Source organism: Antennarius striatus, chromosome 22 (genome assembly GCF_040054535.1).
Source record: "Antennarius striatus isolate MH-2024 chromosome 22, ASM4005453v1, whole genome shotgun sequence".
NCBI lineage: Eukaryota > Metazoa > Chordata > Actinopteri > Lophiiformes > Antennariidae > Antennarius > Antennarius striatus.
The window spans coordinates 2,878,379-2,894,170 of record NC_090797.1 but is presented as its reverse complement, the minus strand read 5'-3'; the positions used below and the strand labels follow the sequence as shown (position 1 = coordinate 2,894,170).

The 15,792-nt window shown below is 42.7% G+C and overlaps 2 protein-coding genes and 1 long non-coding RNA gene across 4 annotated transcripts; 1 reads left to right on the top strand and 2 right to left on the bottom strand.

Annotated features, from left to right (window-relative positions):
- Positions 1-230: 230 nt before the first annotated feature.
- Positions 231-7,535, bottom strand: pnpla8 (patatin-like phospholipase domain containing 8). Its single transcript, XM_068307363.1, has 10 exons — positions 7,413-7,535; positions 4,337-5,413; positions 4,108-4,257; positions 3,858-4,009; positions 3,683-3,777; positions 3,434-3,605; positions 3,284-3,341; positions 2,594-2,788; positions 1,312-1,507; positions 231-1,243 (listed from the first exon to the last, which is right to left on the bottom strand). Exons 2-10 carry the CDS (start codon positions 5,249-5,251, stop codon positions 969-971), a joined length of 2,208 nt encoding a protein of 735 aa, XP_068163464.1. The 5' UTR covers positions 5,252-5,413; positions 7,413-7,535; the 3' UTR covers positions 231-968.
- A 2,518-nt stretch (positions 7,536-10,053) lies between these two features.
- On the top strand, positions 10,054-13,807 carry LOC137589282 (dnaJ homolog subfamily B member 9-like). The gene is made up of 3 exons (XM_068306914.1): positions 10,054-10,161; positions 10,455-10,695; positions 12,268-13,807. Exons 2-3 carry the CDS (start codon positions 10,479-10,481, stop codon positions 12,723-12,725), a joined length of 675 nt encoding a protein of 224 aa, XP_068163015.1. The 5' UTR covers positions 10,054-10,161; positions 10,455-10,478; the 3' UTR covers positions 12,726-13,807.
- A 67-nt stretch (positions 13,808-13,874) lies between these two features.
- Positions 13,875-15,373, bottom strand: LOC137589578 (uncharacterized). 2 transcript variants are annotated; one of them, XR_011034223.1, is made up of 3 exons: positions 15,005-15,373; positions 14,169-14,402; positions 13,875-14,010 (listed from the first exon to the last, which is right to left on the bottom strand). It is a non-coding gene; the product is annotated as an uncharacterized lncRNA (long non-coding RNA). The 2 variants fall into 2 exon arrangements; XR_011034221.1 differs by having other exon boundaries at positions 13,886-14,010; positions 14,212-14,402.
- Positions 15,374-15,792: the final 419 nt, after the last annotated feature.

Genomic DNA, 15,792 nt, shown 5'->3' with positions numbered 1-15,792 from the left:
GTATGTCAAACTCAGCAAACGCAATCGACTTCCAAACGACACAAGCTGAAAATCAACGCGTGCGGCGGTGAAAGGAGGAAGTCATCCATCAACAGGAAGATGCGTCGGATTCCTTTGTGACAACTCTATTGTGGAGATCCTTGTCATACACGTGTGTGTGTTTGTGTGTGTGTGTACACACTCCTGTCACACTTGTGCCCTTAAGCTGAGTAATACCAGAAGTCAGGAGATGATTTTACATCAAGGCTTTTTTTTAATTTTTCTCTCTTCTTTACATTCCATCCACAAATAAGGAATGAGAGGAATCAGCGGGAAAAAAATGATTGTGTCACCAACTAAAAATGTGTGAGTTTATAAAATGTGCAGGACTTCAGGCTTCAGGGGTGGTCGAAGGCAAAAAATAATAATCTGAATACTGATTAAAATGGACCACGGTAATAAGAACATGCTTTATGTAATCGCATCCTGATGGGATGTCGGAGCAGCGAAGCGTCAGCAGTTACACTGGAAAGATTCAGAATTACTTCAAACTCTATTTACATCCCGTTTGGAACGGGCGTGAGGTCTCAGGTCAGTTCAGTGTGAGAGTCGTCTCTATGTGCAATCATGCATCGATATTTTTATTTTTGTTACACGTCAGTCGTATTTTCTTTTACAAAATAACATCAATCCTATTAAATCATTAATTATCAGTCTGCGATTGATTCATAGGTTAATGAATTCACGCCTTCCTTTTCTCTTGATCCGTAAGGATTGATCTTCCTGTCTCCCTCAGTCGCGCATAATCATCTTTTTTTTTTTTTTCAAATAAATAAACTTAATTCAACATTTTTCAAGCATTATATTTAGTGTTACGTAGATGATGATCAAGTTATTCGTTTTTCACGCCCCTAAATACCAATTTTTTTTTTTTTACGATCCCTTCCTTCTTGCTTCCCTCTGGTACTTCCCTGTCGCCGTGACGACATCTACAGCTTGGAGACGAAGGGCAGGCCCTCATACATGTCTGCTTTGAGCTTGACCCACTCGGCCAGCCTCTGGATGGCGCTCTTCTCCTGTCCCAGCACGCTGGCCGCCTTCCTCAGCTTGGCCTGGTTGCGCTCCAGGTAGCGCTCGCCTTCGCTCTTCAGGAAGTTCAGCTTCTCCAGGCGGCTCTCGTTCATCGGCACGTCCTCGCTCAGGTGGGGGTTGAAGCGGAAGTAGGTGTCGGGAGGCAGGAGGGCATCCAGCATGGTGTGCACCTCTGGAAAACGGAGAAGAGATGGGAGTCAGACGCGTTTTCACGCCCTTCTTCCCTGCTTCCCGTCTTACCCTCGGTATCCGTGGCGCTGCTGATGACGTTGGTCAGCTTCGCTTTGAGGCTGGTGTACGTCGTGCCGTTCTTTCCCGTCGTCTCGTGGCGCCCGGTGCCCAGAGACAAGACGCACTGCAGGGGCGTGTTGGGCCACAGGCATTTACACTCATGGATGGCGAGCGCTGTGGGGTTGTTGATCAAGAGGCCCCCATCCTGAGGGAGGAGAAGATGAAAAAACGTTACGACCATGACGAGAACAAATGAGTAATATAGATGGAAAGCGTGTCTGCTCGTCCCCTGAGGAGCGAGAGGGCAAAGTTCACATCCACGCCTCTGAATTGGGGGGGTAAATGATAGAGATGAAACTGCTTCAAGGATTAAAAATGCTCGTGTCGTCACTCAGCGCTTAAAAACGTCCCAACGGATTCAATATTTCATCCCTGGAAGCTGATTGTGGATTCAAACGGGGTCCTTCTCCTGTCCCGGTCCAATTATAAAGCCGTTTCAGCCTCAGGCCTGAGCGACTGAAGCAGCAGAACAAGGTCACACTCTCCAGACTGCAGGTCTATTATATTGCTGACCCCCCTCTCTAAAACAACCCCCACCTTAAAATCCCATCCGGCTACAATTCAGCATCGTCGCGCAGCTGGCGGAGAACTATTTTTTACGCTCGTGCGGAGGCAGCGAAGGCATCCTTTCGGTCTGTTTTGGTTCGTTTGTATTTATTTCTGCTGCCCTGCAATTTTTTTTTCCTGAGAAATACCACTGCTGGTGCTGAAAACTAGAGTAGGAGTGAGACCGGTGGGTGGAAAGAGGAGCTCAAACTGTCCACGAAACGCAAGAGGAATGCGCAGAACACACACACACACACACACACACACAGATGTAAAAATGTTTTACTGTCTTTCATGCTAGACTTTCCAAAAAAGATTCTTGGAAACGGAGAGAAACTGTCTGGAAGCTAAACCAGCAGGAAAAGAACCGGTAGGGCGTATATCAGGTGATCACCAATGATCAATCAGTAAGTATTGGTTCATGATCAGAGTAAAAGCTTGTCCAGAGGGATTCCTGAATTAGGAAATGGCAGGGGAGGAGTAATACTTGTCAGAAAAAAGGAACGGGGCTAATTTAGCCTAAGTAGGTTATCAAAAGGAAGCCGAGCCTTAAGGATAATTTCTGTCCATAAAGAGCATCTAAAGATATCTGTCCTATTAATCAATCACGGATTAACACATTAAATGCAGCACAAAATCAAACCCCAGCATGTGTGGGACGCCTCATCGGCCGTCGTCGTCGCACCTGATGGAGATCTTTTCCCAAGACGAATTCCTGGAAGTATCCCGGGGCGGCGGACGAGGCCCTGATGGCCTCCCACGTTTTGTGTTTGCAGTCTCCGAGGTAGTGGGATCTCACTCCGGGGGTCAGGGTGTAATTCCTGAACACGTAGGCCTTCAGAGGTAACCCTCGGTTGACGATGGCGCTCACCGCCGCCACCTGGTGGACGCACGGAGAGAGGAGGTCAATAAAGGAGGTCGATCTGAAGCGTTCTGGACGGTAAATGATGATGAACCCTTGGGAAATGTTTGGGCCCAAAACTGAAATTGTTGTTTTCTCTCCCAATAATTCAGTCAATTAAAAGGCTAAATATATAAACTTTTGCCAGTAATTTTCTGTCATCTTTATTTTCTAAATTCCTTAATGCCTGTCACTGGAAGTGCACAGAATTGCAGATTTCCACTGTCTACACGCAAAACCTAAAAGGGTCAAAAATGGTCCAATTGACTCCCATTATAACGACACATTTTTCATATAAGAACATTTTGTTTTTCCCAATGGGAGAAAAACAGGGTTCTGATGGTAAATTCCATATAAAAAGACATTTTTTACACTTTAATGATACGGCCCTTTTGTGACCTGATTAGGTAATGTGTGTAGCCATTTTAATAAATCCTTGAGGGTTAAAGAACGTTAGGAGGACGGCTGTCTTACTTTAGGGCAATGTGGGTCTCTGGCACTCTCAATCATAAAACCTTCCCCCATCCGTTCCCTGCAGATGAAACAGATAAATTAGACCAAAGTGAGACGACGGATAATGACGGGAAGGTAAAACAGAGCGCTGAACAACTGCTGTGGACTGACTTGAGGATGTTTTCCCAGATTTCGCTGTCGTAGAAGGCGTGGCTCCAGCTCATTTTGACCGTTCCGACGATGACGTTCTGCTTGAAGACGTCCGATCCGAGCTTCCTGTACAGCTCCTCGCACTCCTCCAGGGGGATCTTGTACATTCCCAGCATGAAGGCCAAAATGGCGCCTAAAACCAACGAGTGACGGAATCACTTAACATTTTCACACACGCGATCGAACGGCGGCTAAATAACGACGACGTACCCGTGCTGACGCCGCAGATGTAGTCGAACAGCTGGTGGATCTGTTTGCCCGTCAAGTCCTGCAGCTTTTGGAGGGTCTGTAGCGCCAGCAGCCCCCTGCAACGGAGTCACGACAGGTTGAACCCCTACGCTGTTATGCGGGCGGGCTCAGGAAGGTGAACTGTTAGAGTTCTCACCTCGTTCCTCCTCCGTCGATGGCGAGGACTCGGATTCCTCTGCCTTTCACGGGTTCGGAGTAGCCGACCAACGCCAGCGCTTCCCTCACGGCAGCCTGGAGCGGGACGTCTCTGGTCTGACGCAGACGCAGCAGGCAGGGAAGCACCCTCTCCTAAAAAGATCACGGATTTACACGCGGATAAATCGACTCCTGAAAAACATCTGATATTCAAAAACTGACTGGAAAATAATCGTGACAGTCGTGCCGACCTTGACGGCGACGCCTCGCGTCTCGGGGAACTCCAGGAGGTGGTAGCTGAGCTCCTCCACGCGGCTGACGAGGAGGTGGACGTCAGTGACTCTCTGCAGGGCTTTGACCAGAGCTCTGGTCCTGTTGTCCACACTCACCCTCGCTATTATCTGTATGGAACATAGATTTATACTTATATCGTCATGACGATTAACACGCCTTAAACATTCACCTCATTCAGCCGTTTACCTTCTCTCTTTGAGTCAGCCGCTGTTTCTTCAACTTCTCCTCTTCACTCTCCGTCTTCTCTTCCACCTTTGACCCCCCAGGTTCTTCCACAACACCCGCTGAAGACTTCTCTTTGTCGGGTGCGATGCTTTTCGAATCCCCTCTAAATTTGGGGACAAGGGGTGCGATGTAGCTGCCGACGAACGCCTGGACGCTCGGTCGCGGGTAGGAGAGATAGTGGGTGAAGCCTTTTTTAGGGGAGGCAGACGACGCGGGGATGGACGGGGCTGTGCTTTCAGTTTCGGGACTGGCCGACGAAGGCGTTTCTGGTGGTGGGGGAGAGGAAGCAGGTGCTTCAATACTTTTCGCCTCTGCCACCGGACACAGAACAGGATTGTGGTCCTGAGCGGCTGGTGGGTCGAAGCTGGAAACGGGATCAGAAGCGGTTTCATCTCCTCCTTTTTGTTGCAGCTTTGTTTTGTCATCTCCTTCTTCCGTTTTAGTACTTGTACCGAAGTAACAGTTGATGTGCTGAGCCAGAGTTTTGTAGGTTTCATCCATGTTGGTTGACAGAGCTGTTGGATGAAACAGCTGCATGGTTGGTTTCACCGCTGTCGGCGCCGATGCATTCGCTGCTAAACCAGATGTCGGCTTTTTGGAGGCGAGGAAGGGCTTTTCTGTAGCTTCTTGGCACTGCTTCTCCAACTCATCTTCTGTGTTCTTCTCTCCTTCATCTTCATCTTTCATGGTGGTTTCAGTTACTGAAGCAGTGGCTTTATGGGTAGAGGTTAAAGCCTGATCGTTGGCCAGAGTTTTGTCCACATGGCTGCTGTTGACTGCGGCAACGCCAGGCTTGAAGCGGGAGAACTTGGAGATGAAATCGGTGCTGCTGACTGCCTTGGTGACGCTATCAAGTGTGATCCTGAATCGCGACATGCGTTTGTACGCTCACTTGGAATGGCACTGCAGAACTCGGCATTAATCAGAGAAATAATTGGAGCTTAATATTTAAAAAGATGTGGCATTCCAGTGGACTATCTGTCATCAGCTGCAGAGTGTCCAGTGAAAATTCCACTTTGGGTAATTGTTGAAAGTTTCCTGCAAAAAACAAAGAGAAGGTATATAAATTTTCTCAGTTATCAGAATAAAAGTAGTATTAATAAGTAAAATATAGATAACATTTTATGGAAACGCTCTGGGGATTTGAGACACTGAGCTATTAAAACTATTCTTGCATGATGTGGGTATCGCAAACAGCTGATAAATAGAATATTAGCCAGTAAAGCTTATTTACAATTAATCACTTTCCGTTCATCTGTATTACACTGCAGATAGAGACAACAAACACTTAATTTCCGTTTCATAACAGAATTTTTATTAAAATGTTTTTCTATATTTTGAAAAATGGAATTTAATTCATTTTCTGTTTAAAAAAAAACGACATTAAATCACTGCAAAACACTATTTTTTTCCCGTTTCCAGAGACCGGAAGCGTCCGGATCTGGCTTCAAAATAAGAGCTAAATGCTAATATCGGACTGCCGGTGTATACTATATGAGAATGACTCGTCTTCTAAAATTTATGAGTGACCTACTTATATAATCATCGATATTGTAATTATATAAGCGTCAGTGTTCTGATTATAGAATGATCAGTGTTTTCATCCGGGTCCTCTGTACCACCGGTTTCCGCCAGTCGGTCGTGGGCTCATGCCACCACATTTGGTGCTCTTATTTTGTTGTACACGGAGACCACTTCCGGTTTCAGAAAACGACAAATCGACATTTATTTTTTCCAGTTATTTTAGTTTCGCTAATTCAAAACAGAAATTGATAATTTAATCGCCTTTTTAAAAAAAAAATACACACCCTCCATATTTTGGCTACAAATAGGAAAACCCCTTGTTTTTCAATTTTGGTTTGTTGAATTTTTTTGAAACGCAAAATCGAACAGGCAAACACTCTTCTGTGTTTTGACAACCATTTCTGAAACGAAACTGATATTTTCAAAAGAAACGTGTTCCCATTTGAAACGCCTTTGCATCCTGGTCGCCATGGAAACAGAGACAACAAAAACCAACGCTACAAACAGCTTTAACACAGCACGACCTGAACCCACCTGTTCTCGAACACCTTTAATGTATATCCCTACCATTACAAACCGGAAGAAGACCGATACTGATTGAAAATGAATCCAGCTCAACTGGAGAAGGCTTTTCTGGACAGACACCGACACGGTGTCGTGAAGGAGCAGGTGGATGACTCTGCTGATGGTGGAGGGGGGGTAATTAACTGGGTGGCCATCGGAGATTTCTCAGTCGAGGTGGGGGGACAACAGATCCGTGAGTACATCCGAACCTGGAACCTGCAGCCATGTTGGCTTTACGGCCTGGACTTCCTCGGTTCTATCGAGCAGCTGCATCGGACCTTCTACCACTACCGGGCCCGCTTCAGCACCCCGACCCCGCAGAGGCCGATTCAGGGCACGGCTAGTGTTTACTTCACGGTGGATGTGTCTAAAGTCAAACCACGGACTCTGCCCGTGGAGGTCCTGTTTGCTGTGGAGTCCAACCGGCTGGTGCACTCCCCAGGGAGGACCGAGTTCACTGACAGGTGGCTGACGGACATTATCCACAGCAAGGTGTTGTTACGAAAGGCAGCGAACCTTTAACAACCACAGGAACAGTCTGCTCCATTCCTAAAATCAGGTTCTGATTTAACTAAACCTTAATTTGTGATTGGAATTAGATTCAACGGGAAGATTAGCTTCTAGAACTCAGTTCGTCTGTTTACACATGGGAATAAAATGCTGACGCTAATGCTAGCCTTTTCATCCATCTGGACGTGAATTGTGTTAAAAAGCCTCACGGTGACTGTAATTTCATTTTCTTGGGTTTAAGTGTATTGAAGAAAACGCGTGTGTTTGTGTTAATTAATTTCTCTAATGTATTTACAGTAATGATGCTGACAGGCTAGCTAGCTTAGCCAACAGCTAGCAAATTGAAACTCACATAAATGCGACGCCAGCAGCTGCTAATGAATGGAAAGTTTGTCATTTGGTTCGTTTATATCAGAAAAAGGAATTTAATCCTCCTTACCATAAGAAACGTAGATTGTTAGGTTACCAAAAACCGTGGTACTGAACCATACATGCAAATCCCTACATGTAGCTAGTGACTCCAGTAATAAACAGGAAGTAGAAGGACATGACGTAATGTTTTTGCAACGATGTAATTCTTTATTATGTCCACTAGATGCCGACAAGTCTGAGTTAAAAACAACTAATACTGTAGTTTCATTACAAAAACAGATTAAATTTAAATAGATATCAAAATAAGTGAATGCATCACCAGTGAAGTTTGATAATCTTACCGTATTTTGGTGAACAGTACTTTTGTTACTTAGGAACAGATTAGTGCATTACGGTGGCATAAGGCTGTGGTTGATGGAAACAAGAGGTATTTTAAAACAATAAATGTTTAAATTATGTTGTAGAACATGGCTATAAAAATCAATTTGGTGTATATGAATAAACAGGAGCTGTTATCACATAATGTGTTTTAAGAAGAACTATATGCACCAACTTTATACGGACATTTATAGCACCGCATTAAAATTCTATAGGAAAGGTCACAATTTGTGATGATCATGAGCATAACATCAAAACACACTTAGAGATCTAAAAGAAAAACGTGGTTCCACCAGTCATGCAGAGAGAAGTGCAAAAGAAAATATACATAATATACATAATCTGAAAATGAGAACTTTTATGTAGAACATTGTCATTACAGTACTTGTGCTACTGTCTCTTGTGCATAAAACAGTGTGCAACAGAAAAAGTGACTCAAAAGCAGCAATTAAGTGACTCAAAAGTAGCAATTAAATTGTAAAGTCCATTGTTTGTAATTACTGTCAGAATAAAACCAACATGGATTAAATGTAATTTTCTAAATCTTTCTGCTTGTCTTTAAAAACAGTTCTGTCTCTCTTCAGGATAGATATCTCGGTCTCCAGGGCGTGTATTTTGGCCACAGTGAGCTCTTCCCTGCGACCCAGTTCCAAAATCTTTGCATGCAAAGTCAAGATTTTATTCCAGAGATGATTCTTGTCAGCGTCCCGTCTGCAGTACGAGTGCTCGTAAAGAGTCATCTGCTCTTCCGTATAGAATCTGGTCTCCTCCAAAATACAGCCAAGAGGTGTATCCTTGATCTTTTCTGTTGAAACAAAGCTAAAAGCATGGCCAAGTGCTGCTTGGTGGGCATTCGGGTCAGTGCCTTCCTCAGATTGGGGCAGTGGAAGGGAGGGTACTATTTGCTTTCCACTGCTGTTTGATGTCTCACAAGAAGCAGTCTGTATCTCTGTGAGTTTTCTTTCGTAGGAGATGCTAGTCTCCAACACCGGAGGTGGTTCAAATATCTCTGTGTTGTCTGCAGCAACATTTGTTGTCTCTGAGGAGTTCAAATCCGTGGGTTCAATAGTGTCTGAAGTGCTAGGATTGGCCTTAGTGCTTCTTTTAACAGCAGTAAATTTTTTGTCACCCTCCTATCAAGAGAAAAAGCAATCCTATATTGAATGTGATAATGTGACAACAAGAAAGTGGAAGCACTAGTATTATAAATCAGATTAACTACAGGTTTTCCATGTCAACATTCATGTTAACATGGAAAATACAAAAAATAAAAGATACTTACATCCTCAGCGGAGGGAAAAATGGTCGGGATGGCTGTGGTCTTCAGGTATCTGATGCCCCATCGAATATCGAAGCATTCCTCTGTGAAATGCTCGCTGCACAGGTACTGGTGTCGACTGGGGACCCACTCCTCCCGCTTCATGTTGTCCACCCATTTCTGGAGCCTGGATTTGTCTCGCAAAGGAAACCTTTGGGGGGGGGGAAAGAGGGGAGATATGTTTGAAAACTCAAGCCATTAAAGTATTTCAGTGGAGTTAAAACTGTGGTGTTAGTTTGAAATGGTAACATGTCAGCTAAATCCCAACTGCCTCTGTAGCTACCTTCAACCATGACTAAAGCAAAGACATACAGTAAGCAGTCGTAGCCGACATTAACAATCCGGGATAATCGATAAAAACGAAAAAAACATACGGGTAGAAGCTAAATTTCTTGTTATCTTTTTCCGATGCGGTCCCACCGCGGTTCTTACAAACTCTCACCGCACAGTATCGCGGCATAGCTGCAATTAATTGACATGAAAGCGCTGGGGAAGTAACAATTCGTGCTGGCGTTCATGCTTTGTAAACACAGAGGCGACTAGTGATGACGCGTAATTATGCGCCAAGTCCCGCCCTCCTCAGTCTCTGATTGGTTATAGGGCTTTTATGGGACCCATCTATCGCTAACAAACTTTTACTTCCGTGTTGTGACGCTTATAACGGAAATGACGTATACTGCACCAAACTCGTCAACCTAGCGGATGACCTATTTTATGGAATGAATTACTTACCATGATGTTATGAACCCAATTTAACGATTAATTATGTATTTTATTCAACTAAAATGTGTTATTTATTTAACTGAAATGCATAAAAACGACTGCTAAAGTGCTTCACACAAATAACAACAAAGCAAAGCTGAAACGGAAGTATACGTCATCCCTTTTCGCTAAAATTTACCGCCAATCTGATTATCCCTATTCGCCACTTGCGCACTATTTCCACCAATCACAGTGCTGCAAATCACTAAATTAGGAAATGGACCAATAGGGTCGCGAGTCGTGGTATTACGCCTCAGGAATGCAACTCGTCAACATTAGTTAGCTTTCGCTTTACATCAGCTGTGTCTGTGGCGGCTGACCGAGGCACTCTCAGGCAATTTGTCACCCCCGTCGGAAGGTAATCTTTACTTTCTCCATACATCCGTGTATTTTACCGTTTTAGCTTTGTTTTTAGAGTGGGAAACTATCCGTTTTTTCAATATAGAGCTGACCTAAATCTCTCCATTACTTAACTAAACCGATTAATTGTTATTTTCAAGCTAACGCGTATCTGTAAAAACTAGCTAACGAACTAACCCTGGCTAATTGTGGTTGTTTTTGACAAGTAAGTGACCGGATGTTGGCTTTTTAAACAAGTTTTAACGCCATGAAAACATTATAAACAGAGCTGTCAAACTCCTGTCTTCACAGCCTCAGGGTGTTAAAACCAGCAGTATGGCCACAGCGCAGTCGATGTTGTTGATAGCGGTGCATGTACTGCTGATCTCAGAGTTCATCCTGGCTAAAAGAGACTACTACGACATCCTGGGGGTGACTAAAGATGCCACTGAGCACCAGATCAAGAAGGCCTTCCATAAGCTGGCCCTGAAATACCATCCTGACCGAAACAAGGGGCCAGACGCCGAAGCAAAGTTCAGAGAAGTAGCAGAGGGTGAGTGATGTCGTCATATGACGGGACAAAGTGGGAATTTAATTATTTTATTGGGCATTCGTTTTTGATTCATGTTAAATCTTAATTTTAATGTATTTATAGCATAAGGATGAATTGAGAAATGTCAATCACAACCCAGTTGGGACTTTGGCTAATCAGGTCTGGGTCCAGGGCGACATTGAGTTGTCCCTTTTAGCTGCCACTCTCGTTCATCTGTAAAAAGAAGTAGAACGTTGAAATTAAATAGAAATAAATGATGTAATCATGAGATTAAACTCTCATTTAAGATGTTTGAAACAGAGAAAAAGTAATGCAAATGTATTGAGGATAAACAAAACTAAACATGTTTGTTTGGTTCTAGTGATTAAAAATAGTGGATCCATACTCAAACACACACATAATTTTAAGGATTATTTACAGAGAAATTAAGGAAAATGTTTTGTCTTCCTAAACCAGTGGGTTGAAAAAAATTTAGTTTTTGTTGACCAGCGGGTCAATAATTTTTTTGTTGACCGGCGGGTCAATAATTTTTTTGTTGACCAGCGGGTCAATAATTTTTTTGTTGACCGGCGGGTCAATAATTTTTTTATTTTTGTTGACCGGCGGGTCAAAGAAAAAATGTTTTTACTTCAAACCAGGGGTTCAAAACTTTACAAAATACCATTGTCTTCCTAAACCAGCAGGTTGAAAAAAAAAATTTTTTTTGTTGACCGGCGGGTCAATAAATTTTTTTATTTTTGTTGACCGGCGGGTCAGAAATTTTTTTCCTTCAAACCAGGGGTTCAAAACTTCACAAAATACTTTTGTATTCCTAAACCAGCAGGTTGAAAATTGTTTTTATTTTTTGTTGATCGGCGGGTCAATAATTTTTTTTTTTGACCAGCGGGTCAATTAATTTTTTTCTTTTTTGACCGGCGGGTCAATAAATTTTTTTGTTGACCGGTGGGTCAATAAATTTTTTTTTTGGTTGACTGGTGGGTCGATAAATGTTTTTATTTTTGTTGACCGGCAGGTCAATAAATTTTTTGTTTGGTTGACTGGTGGGTCGATAAATTTTTTTATTTTTGTAGACCGGCGGGTCAGAAATTTTTTTCCTTCAAACCAGGGGTTCAAAACTTCACAAAATACTTTTGTATTCCTAAACCAGCGGGTTGAAAAAAAAAAAATATTTTGTTGATCGGCGGGTCAATATATTTTTTTTCTTGTCGACCGGGTGGTCAATAAAAATTTTTTTGTAGACCCACAGTTCAAAACCAGCGGGTTGAAAAAAAACAAAACAATTTTTGTTGACCGGCCAATAATTTTTTTTTTTTTGTTGACCGGCGGGTCAAAAAATTATTTTCCTTCAAACCAGGGGTTCAAAACTTAATACTTTTGTTATCAGCAGAAATCCATAATGTGTTCCTTGTGAAATTCCTCTAACAGACAAATCAACAAGTAGACACAGGTGAAAACATTATTTGTGTTTGACTTTATGCGACAAAGCTAATTTCTCAAAATGTCTGCAAACTTGTAGTTGTCAGTTTATTAGCAACCAAACAATTTGTAATTCAATGTTTGTGTCTTATCCAGCGTACGAGACGTTATCAGACGTTAAGAGGAGGAGAGAGTATGACCAGTTTGGACACGGTCCGTCTCCAGGGCAGGGCCGAGGAGGAGGAAGGGAATACAACTTCAACCAGCACTACCAGTCCTTCAATTTTGATGACCTCTTCAAGGACTTTGACCAGTTTGGTCAGCAGCAGCAGCGGCACCAGCACCACTTTCACTCCCAGAATCAAGCCCACCAAAAGAGACACTTTGAGAGCCACTATCAAGCTCACCGGGAGACCCTGAACAAACAGAGGAGGCAGGGGGGCTTCGGTGGGGGACTCTTTGATGACATGTTTGAGGACTTGGAGAAGATGTTTTCCTTCAACACGCACAATTCCAATACTGACAGCAGTTTCCGTGGCTCGGTGAAGCAGCACTGCAGGACAGTGACCCAGCGTAGGGGCAACATGGTGACCACCTTCACCGACTGCTCCTGAGACGCGCTTTCTTTAGCACCGGCGTGTTTTTACGTCGTGGTTGTAGAACTGAATGCTAATTTATCACTTTGTGAAATAGAAAAGGGTGTCGTGTGGCTTTTTGTAATTTTCTGTTATGTAATTTCCTCTGGGAACAAACATCCAAGCTGGATTCAACGGCTGCTTCCAAGCAATAACTTATCACATTATTGCTCATAGTATGATATCAGTCTCATGTTGATTTATATACCTCCAAATTATTTAGCTTTCAGGTTTATGTGTTCCTTTCCTTTAACATTGTACGGTCCTTTAGGCTATGGTATGGCTTAAGGTTAAAGATGTCCATCAGAGAAACTGATGGTTTGTTTTTTGAGAGCAATGAGGCAATAAGATTCATTGTTGATCTGTACTGTTTTTTTTTTTGCTTTACCTGACTCAAACCTTTTGCCCGTACCAGGCTTTGCTCCTCTGGACGTACATTCTCTCGTTTTATCTTAAAAAGTCAGATTTTGCATCAAGTTTTCCTGTAAAGTTGGAGCTCCACATCTGCAGACGTGTTCAAATTGGTTTTTACCAACTGCATTTGTACTGTAGGTTTCCTATACATGAGTGTTATAGGTCTGCAGCCACCAGCTAATTTCCCTGTTTCATGATTTAGTTTCCTTCCAACCGGCATCTGTCTTGGAATTCGATGTGCATCCATGCTCCCTTAATCAACTGTTACCTCGTTTAAGTTTTGTTCCTTCAGAATTACGTCCGCCTGCGCCGGGACGGTAACATCAGTCCTGTGACACACGCTGGTGTGTGTGTAGCTACTGGAGGAGTTTGCCATCCAGCTGTTGTGTCACCAGTTGTATTGATGGTGAAAAGAACCCAATCAAATTCTGGGTTTATATCCCAGTCAAGCTGAACAGTCTGAATGGATCGTAATGTGCAATATTCAGCACCTTTGCTCTTCATGTTGCCTATCTTTTACAGACAGTGCTGTTAATGTCATTGTCTAATGTCCGCACTTTTGTGTGTGTGTGTGTGTGTGTGTGTTTTTGAGTGTGGCCTGAATGATGACTGCATCAAGTTTGGAAAATGAATAAAAAGTTACAAGACCCAGAATTTGTGTTATCTTTAGAAAATGTGAAAAATCAATTGAGCCTCGATTAAATATAATTTAGAATTCCATTTAATGCCAATATCCCGCTCTATATATTACATCAGTTTTACTAGACTTTTAAAGTTTTATTCCCTGAGGTCAAGAATCACCAGTAGTTCCAGTTAAGCTCCGGTAGAGGGCGTCCTCTCCTATAAGATCCTGTAGAAAGGACGGAGAATTTATTTACTGTGTGGTGAAGGGCCATGTCAAAACACAATGAACAAGATGGAAAAAAATCATCACTTAGGGCAAATTGCAATGTTTAACACACAAAAAAATCGGTGGTTGCGTCAATATCAACAGGAAATGGTTCTCACTGATTTATGAAAAATTATGGAATATCATATTCCAGGTACGAACATTCCCGAGTTTAGCCGAGCCGAGAGGTGTTTCACCAAGTTTTGCTCCCCTGAAACAAGCCGCGATGACAGTCGTTCCGTTCCCTGACGTCACCAGAAAACAAATCAGGTGGATTTCCGGGTCCAGCGGAGGTTGTTTAATGAACCGGAAGTGACCGGAAGCGTCTCGGTAGCCGGAAAACCGGGAAATACCTGGAAATACAGTGGAAGATTTATTAATTATTATTTATTTTACTAATTTTTTTCGGACATGTTAATATAAAAGAACTCACTGATTCATCACATTTACAATATCAACAAAAGCCCAAAAAAACCAAAGGCAGACGGGTAGTAGCCCGTAGGCTTAGGAAATTCACGTCCCACAGAATCAACAAACATTTGTCTCATTACAATATGTTGTCAACAAACTCAGACAGTACAGTATTTTCTGCACTATAAGGCGTACCTAAAAGCCTATAATTTTCTCATAATCCTGTAGTGCTCCTTATAATCCGATGCGCCTTGTATATGGACTAATATTAATATTAGTATAGGTTAAAAACAAGATCGCTGAAAAAAAGCCGGCAGTCTGGCCGGCAGTCATGCTGCACTACGCCACCAGGGGCACCCTCAGACAGTATTCAGGCCGTACTACGCCCCCTAACGGTAGTCAAGGGGCGTCGCCGAAGTGCCGACACTCACTCCTGCTGTTTGCCGGAAGAGCAGCTTGCTGAGAACAGGATACATGACCGGCTACGATAACATAGCAAAACATTGGGAATTTTCAGCAACTCTATGAATAAAGTTTGACTTACTGCCTCGCTCTCCTGTGTCACGTCCATCTCTGTTGTCAGTCAGCCGCGTTTGACTAGTGTCAGAGGTAGGAAGTGACGTCACTGCAGCCTACGGGTCCCTCAATGGGCAAAATTTAAAACGCTTGTCTTGCCACTCGCGATTAAATACGTTAATTTTTACAGCGCGCTAGTTTGCACCGTAATTAATGAATCTAATGCGTTAAGCTGACAGCTCTATAATAATCAGTGGGAACGCTGAGTGTGTTTCTCTGTAACGAGCTCATCCCACCTAGTGCTAACGGAAGACAATGACACAGGAAGTTTGTTCCGGACTTCCGGTCTAGTCCATATTTTAGTTTTGGTTCCGGTTACTAAAAAAAAAAAAAAAAATCCCGCTTCACAAATATAGGAAATTGGAAATGGAAGCAGGTTTTTAAATTCTTTATTATTCTGTTGTTCCATTGTATTTTTGTTCACTGGCAAGTAGAAAAAAATTTTTTTTTGTTAAAAAATGTTTTTCCTTCACACCAGGGGTTCAAAACTTCACAAAATATTTTTGTCAGAGGGTTGAAAAAAAAAATTATTTGTTGACCGGCGGCTCATTAATTTTTTTTTTTTTGTTGACCGGCGGGTCAATGAAATTATTTTTTTTTTGACCGGCAGGTCAAACAAAATTATTTTTTCTGTTGACCGGCGGGTCAATGAAAAAATTTTTTTTTGTTGACCGGTGGGTCAATGAATTTTTTTTTTTGTTGACCGGCGGGTCAATGAAAATTTTTTTTTTTTACTGGCGGGTCAATAATTTTTCC

What these genes read in the sequence shown, in the direction of transcription:
- pnpla8 (XM_068307363.1), bottom strand. Translation starts at nt 5,251, where the DNA reads ATGTCGCGATTCAGGATCACACTTGATAGCGTCACCAAGGCAGTCAGC. An exon ending in CATCTGCGGCGTCAGCACGG is followed by an intron (nt 3,606 to 3,682) that starts GTACGTCGTCGT and finishes CGTTGGTTTTAG; the next exon opens with GCGCCATTTTGGCCTTCATG. An exon ending in ATCTGGGAAAACATCCTCAA is followed by an intron (nt 3,342 to 3,433) that starts GTCAGTCCACAG and finishes TTTCATCTGCAG; the next exon opens with GGAACGGATGGGGGAAGGTT.
- LOC137589282 (XM_068306914.1), top strand. Translation starts at nt 10,479, where the DNA reads ATGGCCACAGCGCAGTCGATGTTGTTGATAGCGGTGCATGTACTGCTG. An exon ending in GTTCAGAGAAGTAGCAGAGG is followed by an intron (nt 10,696 to 12,267) that starts GTGAGTGATGTC and finishes TGTCTTATCCAG; the next exon opens with CGTACGAGACGTTATCAGAC.